At 42.3% G+C, this 15,649-nt stretch overlaps 1 protein-coding gene across 1 annotated transcript in view; it reads right to left on the bottom strand.

Moving 5' to 3' along the window:
• The window catches only part of LOC120784663 (furin-like protease kpc-1), a 193,053-nt gene that overhangs the window by 77,657 nt on the left and 99,747 nt on the right, over positions 1-15,649 (bottom strand). Inside the window, exons 7-9 of the mRNA XM_040118638.1 lie at positions 2,574-2,611; positions 1,674-1,753; positions 585-673 (exon numbers count right to left, since the gene is read on the bottom strand). Coding sequence (XP_039974572.1) covers positions 585-673; positions 1,674-1,753; positions 2,574-2,611 — 207 coding nt within the window. The remainder of the gene's footprint in view (positions 1-584; positions 674-1,673; positions 1,754-2,573; positions 2,612-15,649) is intronic.

Below are 15,649 nucleotides of genomic sequence, written 5' to 3'. Positions count from 1 at the left end.
GTGATAAAAAAAATCCTGGATCTGCCCCTTTAACCAGGGTTCTTCCCTGGCCCATTCCCAATCCCTTCACCAAGTTTGGTGCACATCAGTTCAGTCCTTTTTGCATAATCCTGCTGACAAATAAACAAACTAAAAAAAACAAGTAGAATGGCGATAAGTAGAGTGCAGCCCTCCACCAAGGCCGATGTGGACAACATACACCAGACTTCAGAGAAAAAAAATTCAAATGCATAGTAAATGATCTGGATCTGCCCCAAATTTCAATGGGTTCTTTCCTGACCCATGCCCCATCCCCACTTTTTGCGTAATCCTGCTGACGAATAAACAAAAAAAAAAACAAACAAACAAAAAAAAACCAACAGACACAGGTGAAAACCTATCCTCCTATGATTTTCTGCCAAAATGAGAGATTTTAGTTTTTTATTGTATTGTCATAAAGTCTGCCTAGTTTAAAGAAGGGATTAGTGAGCTCTAACAAATGTTTTTTGATTTTTTTGTATGCCATATGATAGTCTTGGCCAATGCAGTACTCCCACAATGCACTGCCTCCCACTGTCTCTATAACGCTGCACTGTTTTCCTCACCTCCAATCCTGGCATTGAAGGCAATGCCCACACCGCAGTAGGAGTTGTTGGCCTCCATTGCAACTTCCCCTGCACACCGGGTCCCATGACTGAAATAGAGAGGGACATGTTAGCCGCATGCTGAGACAGAATATGCACAGATGTGAGTTTTCTGTTTTTTGATGTGCCGACCTGAGTATGTCCCCAAATTTAGCCTGGACAGACAATTTCGCACAGTACAGCCCCAATTTAAGACTGATAAAGACCAGCACAAGAAACTGGAAACTGAAACTCAACCAAGGGAAGCATTTTGCTGTTGTATTCCTGTTCATACACAGCACTGAAAACATAAAACAATGTATTATTTCTCAGTGGACACCTGGTGTATACAACTGCTTAGTATGCAACATTTTCAAAATTCGTTTAAAATTTTTACCATGACACACCAATTTGATCTTACACTGTGAGGGCAATATCGTTTGGTGGGTTGATTGAAAATTCGCTCAACCCTACCCCCTTAGTTACTGTAGCTATGGCTGAATATCCGTCCACTCCCACACAGCATTCAAAACTTATAGTAATTGTTAGAAAGAAGTAGACAAAATCATTTCTTCTCAATTTCCTTCAATTTGCTGGCCGAAATGACGCCTTTTTCTGACAGATTTTATTAGCTGTGGATAGCTTGCTAACTAAGCAAATCTGAGCTCCATGAGGTTAGGTGAAAATGCGTTTCGCCTGATTTTCTTAGTGTTTCTAGCTCACTCTGGTTAAAACCAGAACCCTGTAAAAGGAAAAAAAATCAGCTTCTCCACAATGATAATGATGAAAAAGCATTGCTCTTGTATTGCAATGTAAAACAAGTTATGATAAGAGTACGATTGATCCTTATTTCTCGCTAGAATAACACTGTTTGGCCACTCATCTTACATACATACTGTAGACAATCAAGACAGAGGTTAGATTTATTGATATTTTCAAAGAGTATGTTTTATTTAATGTGTTTAATCCATTCCTCACACTATTGCTCTTGTGTTTTTGTTATTGGATAGGCTAAATAAATGGCCCCATTAAGTCTCCCAAGAAAAGTAACAAAAGGGCAACAGTAATTACCTATTCTCCTCATCTCTGACAGGCATGGGATCATAAGACAGACTGTGTGAAGCACATAGGTCAAAACTGGCGAGGGCCTCCTGTAAGCCAGACAGAAAACAAATGAAGCACTGAGTAAGACAATGTAACTCTCAACACAAAACATCTGAATGGCACGACAGGAAATGAAGGAATTCCATGAAAACCTCTTGATACTGCCACTTGAATTATAGTGGTATGTCATATTTCTTCTGACTGATGGCAATCACTGTCACTGAGGAAATGCCCGTTTCTGCGTGCGTGCGTGGTTTATGTGTGTCTCATAAAAGTGAACATATTTGAAGGACTTGTGTGCCAGTGTATATAGGCATAACGGGAGGAGGATGTCTTGGCAGCAAACTGAACAAGAGCAATTATGTATCTCCCTCTCTCTCTCTCTTTCTCTCCAGCCAGGCTTATCCATGCCAGACAATCTGCTCTGACAAAGTACAAGTTGGCCTGCGTGCTTCAAACTGCCTATAGGATTATAAATGACAAGGCAGGAGCAAACAACACTGCCACTCCACATATGCTTTATGGCTAGCCAGTGCAACACCAGCCTAACAGGATAAAACAGCTTTATCATTATATGAAACTTATTGTCCAAGGTTTTCAGTAATGGAGAAGTTGGGCAGTTAAAGAGAAAGTCAATACAAAGATTTCTCTCTATTGAAAATCCACTTGTTTGTGATATCAAACAGCACTGGTGACTGAATATAATCTCATGAAAGGAAAACTGAATCAGAAATTACACTGCACCATCCCTGAGATCTACTTGAGATAACTGGAGTGATGTTATTTTACAGCCCAGCTTCAATGAGATTTGGTCGAGATCAGTTATTGTTCAAAAATCAAATTTGAAGTGATTTCAAGTTTACTTACAAAGTTTTTCCTCAGGTCCTTATTTGTGTGATCTACACCTAAAAAAGGAAAAAGAAAAGATAGAGTTACAATTTAATCAAAAATCTAACTGATCAGTTCAATTCTGATCTGTACTGTCTCACAAAAGGCAGCAAGGCAGCATATTAGTGATTTCCATAAAGCAGACTGACAACAACTACTGTGTGTTATCTGCAAATGTAAGATTGTTTTTGTCCATGTACAGTCTTCTACAGTCATTGGTGTAGAGAATAAACATTTGTGGGCAAAGAACACAACTCTGTGGGGAGCCATTAGGGGACAAATGCGGCTTAGACAGAACACTTACTTACTTTGACCCTCTGAGGTCACCACGTGAGACAGTCCACAACCCATGTGACAACATCAAAATCAAGATTAAAAATGTGTAGTTATATATATGCGTTTGTCAGCCATAATTAACGTAACGTCTAATTGTAGTTGTAATTGGGTATTATGAGAAGAGGAAAAATCAGTGAATGAAAGAGTTGCATAGGTTTCGGTGCCATCAAGGTGCTTAGGATGGTTGATTCTAGGTGTGTGCAAGAGGAACCAAGAGATCCATTTCTCATTTTTAATGTTTGGGTGCATTAAAAGGGCTGCATGCAGACATGCTTAAGTACTCATTGTTTCATTATTCTCTGTAGTTATGGGAGCGGTGCTGTTTCAAGTCCTTTGAACTTTCAGTGTAGAAGTTATTACATGTTGAATTTTGAGTGCACTTCTAGTAGGTGTAATAAGTTTGCCAAAATGTAATGGTGAAGTCTAGTTTTTAAAGCGAGTTTTGATCCATACTTTGCTGTATGAGATATTGCACATGACTGATGGATGAGTGAATGATGAAATAGGCACAGAATAATCTCTAGTCCCCGATATTTCATTCCATTTTTTCTGCCACTCTTTCCATTTCATATTCTTCCCTTGCTCTACACCTCTCTCTGCATCTTTTTATCATCCTCTTTCTCCACATCAGTTGCCTTTCTTTCACTTGCCCCCTCCCTATCCTCCCCCTGTCCTCACCCCAACCACCACCTCCTCTTCCTCCTCCTCCTCCTCCATCTTTGCTGCATCAGGGCTCCCGTGGTCTCAGCCAGAGACAAACGAATGAGGGCCCCAGGAGGGCCGCGCCTGCTCTGCCACACATCACTCACGCTCTCTATCTCACACACACACACATGCGCGGGACCTGCCAGCCTTTGTACCATGCAGGCAGTGCTACCACGTTGTCATGGTAACCTGAAGTCGGTTTCACTGTTAAAGCCTGATTGTGTTGAGCGGGATGGAGCCCTGGGTGGGTGAAGCCTCATTGGAGCCTGCCATGCCGTGACATGCTGTGCCATGCAACATTCGGTCAACCTGTTACAGCGTCTACATAACCACTGATGCTTTATTCTCTCCTCGTCCACCCCCTTGGACACAATTCTTACTGTGCAATAAGTTTTCAGATTTCTGAAGGTTTCTGCATCAAGTATGGACAGTTTATTGCCTATTCTTACTTTGTTTTGTATTTTACAGATAATTTGTTTAAGTTCTATTTTTTCCGTGTCTTTTACCCAGTTTTCTCCTAATTTGGACCACTAAGCCCCCTACGCACTGCAGGAATTGTTGTCATTGCCAACTCCACTGTTGTTCTGGGAGGATATACTGTAGACCGCCATGTGCTACCTTCATGACAAATGGTGTCACTGTGGCTGGAATGACCTTCAAGACTAAAACCTTGCTAGCAGCATTTTGTTTGTTGGAATGCACCCCCAGTAAGAATAGTGAGGAAAGAAAAGGGCAAAAATCAAAATGAAAAAAACACATCCACTGGTATACAGTTCAGAGTTAAGGCTACAATATGCAAGTTCAGGAAATCGAGCTAGCGCTTGCATGAGGCTGGGAAGCAAACTATCTTGCTCCTCCGAATGCCTCCCTCTCCCTGCTGTTACGCTCCATGCAGCCTTTCACCTACATCATTGTCATCTAAGCTGATTGGTTAGAATGGTGAGGCTCTCTCAAAAACTTCAGAGGGGAATATCTCTGCACTGCTGCCAGGCTGTTCGATGAGTCTGGGTCACGGAAGCCTTCTGACAGAACCACTCCACTTTAAGATATGTTTTGGAGCATATTTCAAATAAAAATATAGTTACATGCTGTAGCTGCTGTGATTTGGTATAAGAAAAAGGTAAAAAAAAATGTAGCACCAGTTGATACTACAGTATTTTTCTATAGATTGTCTATAGAAAAATACTGTAGTATCAACTGGTGCTACATTTTTTTCAGAGTTGTGTTATTTTAATAGGTTTCTAATTCCTCAAGGGAAAAAGAGGAAGAGCTCTTTGGCCAACTTCCCTCCTTGCCTGAGCCAGGCTGGATTTCCACACTAAACACAAGGCCAAGTGAGGATCCTGAGCAGGTTTTGCATACTCTGATTTAAAGAGATGTGTTGGTTGTTTCTACACAATGATCCCAGATAATGTCTTCATGTGGAATTTCACAAGAGCCCCCATGCTACCGTGGTTTCCTTTTTAGTTCCTAAACTTCATCATCAGTAAAATGTGGAGATTCGCCCACATCCTCTGCTACAACACCATGTCATTGTCTCCAATGTTTGTCTTTTTTTTAGGTCAGAATCTCAAAGTTGCTTTCAGTACATGAATGCAGTTCTAAAAACAGTGGCTCAGTGCTGTTATGTGAAAAGAATTGCGTGTCTGCGGGAGGCAAAGGAGCCTGCTTTATAATGAGTTCATCTTTGTTCCAACTAAATTATAAGAAAGACGCCTTAGTGTGCCTCCTTGTGCTTCAGTGTGAGTGTGTCAGCCCCTAACACAAAGGCGATCACACAGTCACGTCAGCATTTAAAAGGTGACACCATCACTTTTGCAAGTTTGAGATGGACAAATCTTTGGGAATTAATGTCAAACTGCTCAGGAGGGAAGACAGTAACAAGGGCTCAAAGGATGGAGGGAGGAAGAAAGACTGAGGGACAGAGAGAGGAGAGGGATGACTGGAACTATAAAATCTGCACTGAAACCCCCCTCAGACTCAGTGTGTGTCACTCACGTAAGTACAAGTGTGTGAACCCGGAAACAAGGATAGGATGAGGCGTGTTGGCAATCACTGTGATAAAAGGCAAGGCAAGCACACTTCATATTCAGTGGAAGTCCAAATTGCCTTACAAATTGCATTATAAAATAAATAAGACAGGATTAAAAAAAAAAAATTAAATAGAACTGCAAAACCATAGCAGGGACAAAACTTCAATTACAGTCAGCAGAGAACAGGTCATTTTTAAGTTTAGCTCGAACATGGTCAGATTTGGACAGTGCCAAGATCATCAGGGAGGTTGTTCAAATTATGTATACTGTAGTGACAAAATGCAGCATCCCTGTGTGTTTGTGTTGACCTGAGGAAAAGTCAGCAGACCCTAATCACAAGTGTTCTGGAGGGTTCACATGGAGAAAACATGTGGGAGAAACAATTTGGTCGCAGTCTAGGAAGTGATTCTTGGACCAGTAGCACTACTTCAAAATCAATTATCTGACTTACTGATAAAAAAAAAATCCAGAAATTTCAAAATGGGTCTAATATAGTCATATTCTTTTGTTTTGGTTAGAACCCGCAACTGCATTTTCGAGAAAACTGTAATCTGTAGTCTAAATTGCTCAAGATAAACACATTGTTAACCTTTTAGGATCATGTTTGGACATGTGTCCCCTAACTCTATAAATATTTAAGATGATACTTCTATATAAAGATTTTAATATGACTGCTAAAACTTAGATCCGAGTCCCAGATAACATCAGGATTTCTGGCCTTACTAACAGTCTGAACAAATAAGGAATTAAGATGTGTATTGTTTTCCTGTTTTTCGTTATGGGTGCAAAACACTACCACCTTAGTTTTGTCTTTATTTAGGAAGATGATTTAGATAGGTTTATGGATAATAATTTTGGCACATCCAGTCACTTATTTGCTCAAAGTAGTCCTGTGAAAGAGAAATTTATTTTTAAGTATTGTCTGCATAAGTATGCAGACATAATTGATGTTTTTGCTTTGAAAAATCTGGCTTTATGAGAGCATGTATAGCCTGAAACAGAAATGGGCTAATTATTGATCTTTCTGGTACTCCACAAGTCATGCTGACCTGCTTGTAGTAATTATGCCGGTGGAGATTAAAAAAATTCCTGTCCTGCAAATAGGACCTGCACCAGGACAGGGTAGTGCCCAAGAGTTCAACCAAGTTTTCCAACAAAATGGTTGGATCAACTGCATCAAAAGCAGTGGTGGGATCTAATAATAACAGAATAGAAACTTTGCCACAGTCAATTTTTTTTTAAGGTCATTTCGGACTTAATAAGAGGTGTTGAAGTACAATGATGAGGGCAACATCTTGATTAGAATTTGTCAAAACCCCTATTTAACTTAAGTAAAGTTGTTGGTCAATAACTTTCTCATTTATTTTTCCTATGAAGGGTTAATTTGATATGGGTTGTGGTTGTTACAGTATACGAGTGGTGACTGATAAGTTCGTGACATCTCTCGTTACATGCACATGCAGTTCAATTCTTTGAGTGACTATGCAGAAAGTTTGAGGTTGTTTGACGCATGACATCTCAGCCAACCTATTGAAGATCTCCGGCTTGGCTGAGTGCGAAAATGTACAGTACAAACATGTACTGGCTTGTGCATGATTCTCTGCAGTGGAGAGATGTGTATTTGGATCAGAACTGAGACCTGCACAGCATGAACACATGTATGCTCATGGTGTGTCACGAGGGTCAATTTGAGCATCAAAATACTGCACCCTCAAGTATTTACAGGGATGAACACAGTGGACAAAATGCATTCAGTCAGGTGTATTCACTCAGGTAGCACCATACTGCCATAAATATAGCCATAAACACACTCCAACACAGTCCAAGGTCTTCTGAGTGTGAAAGTAGAAAGCCACGTCCCACAGTTAGATGGAACACTGTAGGTGGTGGAGCCAATGCAAAAGCTTCCATGAATACAAATTCTTTGAACCTGGCTGACCCAGTCTCGATTGTGATTGTGCAGGTGTGTGTATGTGCGTGTGTATGCGTTCGCTGCTCTGCATGTGTGTCAGCGTTCAGTGGCAGCAGCTGCACTCTATCTCCTTGCTCCTGCAGCATTCATGGCGGTCCTCAGGGTCAAACACACACACAAATCAGACACAGAGATGTGTCGGAGGCCATTTTGAGCCCACGGTGGGTCGTGCGTGAGCCGCCTCTGAGAAAATGAACCGACGTTACTTCAGAGGAGACCCTTGCAACACCCGGGGTCCCACGGGTGGCTCTCGTCGCTTAGCTCTCCTCTGCAGGAGTTACTGTACAAAAACAGCAAAAGTCAACAGGCTGCCTCAGAGACTGAAAGGTGGAGTAGGAGCAAGGCTTAGACACATGGGGGATGAGGTAAGCCACATAACACTGATACCAATATTTCTGTAATGAGGCTGCACATGGCTGATAATTTGCTTTTGCAAGTGTGCGAAAGAAAAGGAAAGGTGTGTAAGTGTGTGTGATAGAGAGCTGCAGAGGGACGGGTGTGTTTCACCACCCGCCGAGGGTGAGACTTCCTGGCCCTACACCTCCATCTCATTAATCAGCTCGGTATTTAAGAAGGGCTGGAGTGGACACTTGCCTGTAATTAGCTGGCTTTGTCAAGGATGTGTGTGTTTGTGTGTGTGTGTGTGTGTGTGGTGTAGGGGTGGTTTAAAAAGTGAATGGCAAAGAGAAAGATCATGGGGAGGAGACAGATGAGTGATGGGGATGGAATGTTGGATAGAAGGATGGAAAGCCTGGCACAGAGAGGTAAGGAAGACAGGATAGGAGTGAAGAGGAAGAGAAGACACGCTGGAAGGAGAGAGGAGAAGGAGGAAAAGAACTTTTAGGAGGAGTGGGGGAGGTGAGAAAAAAGATTTTTTTAAAAAGGTAGTAAAGAGGAGACTGAAGGGATGTGATGGTGAGGTAAGGATGTAGGGAGAGACAGGGACAGAACAGAGGCATTGTGGGGATGGAGAAAAGGTTGACTTCTAAAGTGGGACATTAGTATTCAAACGGCATCCATTAACCCCCATCCCCACCCCCACCCCCACCACCACACCCCGCTGCCCAGCGGCAAGCTCTCCTCCTGCGATGGACCCAGACACGAAGCTGGACGTGGCAGAGAAAGTTTGTGTGTGTGCATGTGTGTTTATGCATCCGACATGCTTCCTTCAATGGAAATCTCCAGTTTAGAGAAATATCTTTTGTTTTTCCATGGTGTGAGGGTTTCAGTGCTCTCACCTGTTACAGTACTGTTGTTACTACTGAAATTCATCATCAAAACTTTACCTGAAAGTTAAAACATTTTCTGTCAATCAGTGGGTAAGCATGACTTGAAACTATTTGTTATTGAAAACAAGTGCAAATCTGAGCAGTGCCACACGCCTACGGACACATAGATCCATGGAGGTAGAGCCAGCAGCGCACGAAAGTGAAGCATTGTGATCTGTAGCACTGTTCTGGCACGAGCACAGCAAATTACTAAATCATGACTTTGCCACAGTGTGGCAAAAAAGTGACTTGTTAATTTTAGATGTCATTCATCCTGAATCAGTAAAGATCAGAGCTCAGGCATGTCACGCTCACATAAAGAGGTAGTATTTGTAAAGGAAACATGAAGGCTACAAATACAGTTTTTCAGAATTCGAAGAGGTGTGCACTGTTAAACTCTTACATATAATCCCCAATTAATTTGACTGAAGTCTTGATATTGCAGATCCTGTCTGTGGCACTCAGCCCCAGGCCCATTCACCAAGGACATAAAACTTTAAAAAAAAAAAAGAAGGGGGGTCACAAATGTTTTGTTTCATTTTTTAGAAGGCTTGGTAATTTTCTTCAATAGCTGGGCACTGTTAGTTTTATCTAACATGTTCATAGTGATGAAGAAATGTCTCACCCAGTGCAACGGCGTGGGTCACTGATGTGTTTTTAATAGTTTTTGGACAACAATTGAGCTCTATGGCACAGACGAATAAGATATATCAGGCTTTGGGCACACAAACAATACTTGCTGGTATTCTGGAATATCACCAGCTTTAGTATTAAATACTGACAGAAAATGTAATAAACTAACAGATGAAAACAAAGCTTATAATTATTACTTTAACTGTAAACTATGGACTGTTTACTTTGTCGCGATGCTCCTGTGTTATATTTGTTGTTTGTACAAGTGCCACAGATTATTGTGCTGACTTCCTCTGAAAGCTATTATCCTCCGCTGCTTGAAACCATTTATTCATTCTGAAGCCTGTAAAATTTAAGTATTGGCAAAAATATACAATAGTCAGTCCCAGACCTTAATGGCACGGCTCCAGCGATGTACAGTTGGCATTATTCAGCATGTCTAATAAGTTGTATATTTTTCATAAAATAGAGAGAGCCCTCAGGGGAAAAGGAGGTGATTTTTCTCTCAGTATTTGACAAATCCACTGGTAATCCCATTCATCTCCATCAGTATCACTCGACACACATCATAGTCGCAGAACCCAGTGTACATTTCTCCATCTATTAAATTCCTCATAGCTTCCTGCTGCAGTGTTTGTGGATATCTTCCTGCTAAGATACTTCCCAACTCCTTCTCTGGTCTCCTCCACTGCTGTGCTCTCATTTGACTAATTATATTCGTGGGGAACGGTGTTGACAAATTCATTTTGAAATCCATTAGTCCCGTGGCGTTGTTTAAACAATGTACACGTTAATGTCCATTGCTTTAATACCCCTGATTCACATTCTAATAGCCGTCTGATAAATCAGGTTATCTGCGACACCTTCTACACGCCGTGAAGAGCGGAAATTAGAGAATTATTAACTATCCGTGGTGCTCTGTCGTGTCCGGGTGTGTTAGGAAGAAGAGGAGAGGAGATGACAGAGCAGAGGCGGGAGAGAGAGAGAGAGAGAGAGAGAGAGAGTGAGAGAGACAGAGAGAGGCAAAGAGAGAGAGAGAGAGAGAGAGAGAGAGAGAGAGAAAGAAAGGAGAAACAATGATAGAGAGCAGAAAAATTAGAGGGATAGGGGATGTTAAAAAGAGACCTGAGGGAAAAACAGAAAAAGAAAGAGATAATAAGTAACATGAAGAGCAGCAGGACTACAGTATGTGCTAGTAAATCTAGAAGAGACTAAGATAAAGTAAAGTTTATTTAGTATAGAACCTTTCACACAGCAAAGTCACAAAATGCTTCACAAAAGTAAAATTATTAAAGAGAACACCATAAAAGTAATAAAGAAAGAAAACAAACAATAAAATATAAGTAACAGACATACATTCAAAAGACACAAGATTACAAACACTAGACTGTACAGTTTGAATAAATGAGTCTTCAGCTGCCTTTTACCTTTTATTCCACAGTGCCGGAGCCACAACTTCAAAGGCACGATTACCTTTTGTTTTTAGTTGAATGTGAGTAAGGACTAAGGGCGTAATAGAGAAGAACATACAGGGGTTGAACAAGTAGAATATCAATTTTCGAACAGTTACACAGTACATTCAACTTTCTACTTTAAGCCCTCGGTCAAACTGGATGCAAAATTTGAAAATGGATTCAGATACATCCACAGGAAAGAATGGAAATCCTTTCAACATTTGTGTTATACATGTTCAGTGTTATTCCTGTTTAGTGCCGGCTCATTTAGTCTGTTTTTCAGTCTTTTATTCTCAGGAACAAACTTGGCTTTAAAATATCCTATTGCACACCCACAGACATAAAAACCATGATGGAAGACGCGCAAATGGAAGCAGCACGCATGAAGTGGTGGATAGTTTATTTAAAGATTGAAATTCAGAAGATCCAAAGTCACTAAATTCAGCTAAAGTTTACGTTTTCCAGGTTTTTTATTGTTTATATAGAAAATTACTTCTACTTATCTACCTATGTCTCCATTCTTAATCTTACTCATTGACTATGATGTCTGTCTTAATGGATTTATCACTTTTGTCCTTTAAGTGGGCATGTTCAATCCCAGAACGCCATGGTGACATGTTTGCCTTTAACTAAGATGCAGTGTTCCGAAGAATTTCTTATTTACGGTAGCGGTGTCTCGTGGAATATTTAAGAAATTCTCTTTAAAAATTTTTAACAGTTTTCTAACACAATTCCAAGAAGGCTGCTTTGAGTAGTAGTAGATCCATGAGTTATCAGATGGTAACACTGCACAGTGGTTTATAATACTATGAGATAAGATTTTACAATTTATTTCAAAGTCAATGATTTTTTCTTTCTTTCAGACAATAGCCAGGTAAAAAGTAAAAACTTGGTGTTAACATTACAAAGTAATCTCAGGCATGTGTGTCATGTCCAGCTCTGCTTCCTAGGTCATGTTTTCTTTGTTCCATTCAGTTGTGTTGAATTTTCTGTTTTAATTTGTCCCTCTTATTTTTTTCCTCTCGTTCAGATCCCCACTTCCTGCCCTCATGTGTCCCGCTGCTGTGATGGTCTCCTCGCCCCTGATTTGTTGCACCTGTGTCTCATTGTCTCCCCTCTCCTGGTTTATTTAGGCTCTGTGCTCCCTTCCCTCTGTGCCAGTTTGTCTTCATTTTCTGCAACAAGCTTTCCAGCAATTTCCTAGTGTTAGTGTTCTCCATGTGACTCTTTTCTAGTATTTGACCTAGCCTTAGCCCAGCCCTCTGGTTTTGTCTGCCTGTTCATGATTGCCTGCCTGTGTAGCGAACCATTCTTCTCAGTAAAGACCTCGATTTTTTTTTTTTGGAACCCTTTTTGTCTCTGGGTTGCGCATTTGAGTCCTTGCCCAGTTGTGAGAGTATGAACTGGTCACGATGGACTCAGCTGACTATGTTTCTCTGCAAGCTGCCATCTGCTCTCAAGGAAGACAGCTGAATCAACATGAAGAGCAACTCACATCAGTTTGCTGGGGAATAAGAGAGCTCACTGTTCACTACGAGGGCTTCCAGTCCTCCATCAGCAGCCAAGTGAGTCATATCAATGACTAGATGCAACAGCTCCTTGCCCACATAGACTCTCTGGGTTCCTTGTTCCATGCACCTGCCTTGCCCCCTGCTCACCCTCCTGTAGTTGATTCAGCTCCAGTTCATGCTCCGGTGGTCCTTCCCTCATCAGTTCCTCATCTGTCCAGAATGGAGCGGTTTTCAGGGGACGCTGACAACTGCTGGTCCTTCCTGGTACAGTGTGGGCTGCATTTGAGAGGCAGACCGCAGCCTTTCCCACCTAACGAGCCACGGTACACTACATAGTCAAGCAGAGGCCTGGGTGATGACAAAGTCTGCCATTCCTTAGCCTTTTTCACCAGCACCTTGTGCCAGATTTTTGATCATATGACCACTGGTTCTGAAGCAGCATGGGCCATCATAGATCTACACCAAGGGATATGACAGGTTGCAGACTACGCCATTGAGTATTGCACCCTGGCAGCTTCCAGTGGCTTGAAAATCCCCTCTCTGCTGGATGCATTCCATCATGGTCTCTCTGATCCCATTAAGGGTCAGTTGGTGGCTTCGGAACGCCCTTCTGACCTAGATTCATTCATCGCCCTAGCCATAGAAAATGAACAATCACTTAAGAGAATGGGAAAAGGAGCGGTCACAACAGTATTTGACCCTGCCAGTCCAGAGGGGGCATCCTTCCAGCAGCAGACTTCCTCCTTGTCATTCCCTGCCTCATCAATCACCTTCATCAGCCACTCCAGTGCCCCCCCTGCTGTCCTGGAGGAGTCCATGCAGCTGGGAAGAGCCAGGCTAACACCAGAGGAGCAACATTGCCATCTCCAAGAAGTCGGTGCATCTACTACATTCAACTGGGTCATTTCATGGCTTCGTGCCCAGTAAAATACTGGGCTCGCCAGTGAAGAGGAAGGCACTGGTGAGTCATACTAATTCCTCTAAATCTCCTTTACCCTTAACTCATATTGAGTTAGTTAACTCCTCTTATTCCTTGTGTCACAAGGTTCTAGTGGACTCCGGGGGTGACTAGTTTTTTTGCCAAACCCAGCAGAGGCAAATGCTCTGGATGGATGTCTGTTGAGTCAATCACAGCACTCAACGTGTTAAATCATCATGGCCAAGGGACATAGTTATTCATTTCCCCTCTTCAGTTCCCCCTTGCATTCACTAATCTCTTACACTTCCCTGGCTTTCTCAACATAACCAAAAGATCAACTGGGACACTGGAGAGGTAACGGGCTGTGGAGAGGGATGTTCACAGACTTGTCTTTTTTCTGAGTGTTCTCAGGAGTCACCCTCCTCTTCAGTTCCATCACCTCCTATGAAGTCTGAGCCTTCAGTTCCCCATTCGTCCCCTGAATCTCCTTTTCCAGAATATCAAGACATTTCCAAGGTTCCTGCCTATTACCATGACTTAAGATGGATAAATCTCTACATCCATGCATTGGCTATCGAGGACTGATTGACATCACAATCAAAAACAGGTACCTCCTTCCTCTCATTTTCTTCCACTTTTGAACTGTTACAAGGAGCTAAGATCTTTATTAAGCTTGACTTAAGAAATAAAAGAAACATTTAGTCAGGATAAGGGAGGGGGACAAATGGAAAACTGCCTTTAACACTCCAAGCAGTCATAATGAGTACCTTGTAATGCCATTTGGGCTCACCAATGCCCCTGCTGTGTTTCAGTCCTTTTAGTCAAGGATGTACTCAAGGACATACTCAACAAATGTCTTTGTGTACCTGGATGACATCCTCAGCTTTACCCCGGATGAATAGACTTACATTAAGCATGTAAGGCAAGTTTTGCAGCAACTCTTGAATCATCAGCTCTTCATCAACGCAGAAAAAAGTGAGTTTCATATTTCCTCTGTCATTCCTGGTGTTCATCGTCACCCAGAACAGCATTCATATGGATTCCGTGAAGTTTAGTGCTGTAGCAGATTGGCCTACTCTCTCCAATAGGAAGCTGTTGCAATGTTTAGGATTTGCCAACTTCTATGGACGCTTTTTAAGAAACTTTGGCACTCGTGACAGCCGTTCTTGGGGTTGACTGATCATAAAAACCTGGAGTACATCCGGACTGCCAAGAGGCTTAACTCAAGGTAAGCAAGGTAGGCCATTTTCTTTAATAGATTTAACTTTACCCTCTTACCATCCTGGTTCCAAGAACATTAAGCCTTATGCTCTGTACTGCCAGTTTGACTCTGATGCCAATTGTGAGTCCCCCCTCCAATATTCTGCCTCCCGCCTGCATCGTGGCGACAGTCCCTTGGGGAAATGAAGAAAAGGTCAGAGAGGCCTGTGTTAACATTCAAGTGCCGGATGGTTGCCTTCTGAGCCAGCTGAACATCCACTGGCCCGCCACATCTCGGATTTCCTGTCCTCCTGGAGTGCCGTGAACCTTCTTTCTTATCATACAGCGCTTTTGGTGGCCATCCATGGAGAAGGAGGTTAATGAATATGTGGCAGCCTGTCCAGTGTATTCCGAGAATAAGACTTCCTGGTGCCTGCCTGCTTCCTGGTCTCCTGCCCCTCCTACCTATTCCTTGTTGCCCCCAGTCGGACATCTTTCTGAACTTTGTCACTGGTCTGCTGGTCTCAGAAGATACCTCTGGTGCTCTTACAGTGGTGGACAGATTATCTAAGAGGGTGTACTTTATTCCCCTGCCTAAATTGCCCTCGGAAATACTTATGGTTATGTTGTCCCATGTTTTTTGTTTGCATGGATTTCCCAGGAATGTGGTGTCTGACCGGTGGCCTAAGTTCATGTCACGGTTTTGGAAGGCGTTCTGCTCCCTGATAGGGGCCTCAGTGAGCCTCTCCTCCACATGTCATCCCCAATCCAATGGACAGACAGAGAGGAGACCTGCCTGTGTAGCGAACCATTCTTCTCAGTGAAGACCTCGAGTTTTTTTTTTTTTTGCAACCCTTTTTGTCTGTGAGTCATGCATTTGAGTCCTTGCCTTGTGGTTTAGCTGTGAGACTGTGTACCTACATTGCACACTGTGGTGCCTGATGACGTTGAAATTCTCTCCTAAAGTTGAGCCAGGATAGTCTTGCACAAGGTTGCATATAACTACACACACCATCATCACAGC

Source organism: Xiphias gladius, chromosome 22 (genome assembly GCF_016859285.1).
Source record: "Xiphias gladius isolate SHS-SW01 ecotype Sanya breed wild chromosome 22, ASM1685928v1, whole genome shotgun sequence".
Lineage (NCBI taxonomy): Eukaryota > Metazoa > Chordata > Actinopteri > Istiophoriformes > Xiphiidae > Xiphias > Xiphias gladius.
This window is presented reverse-complemented; position numbering and strand designations above follow the sequence as displayed.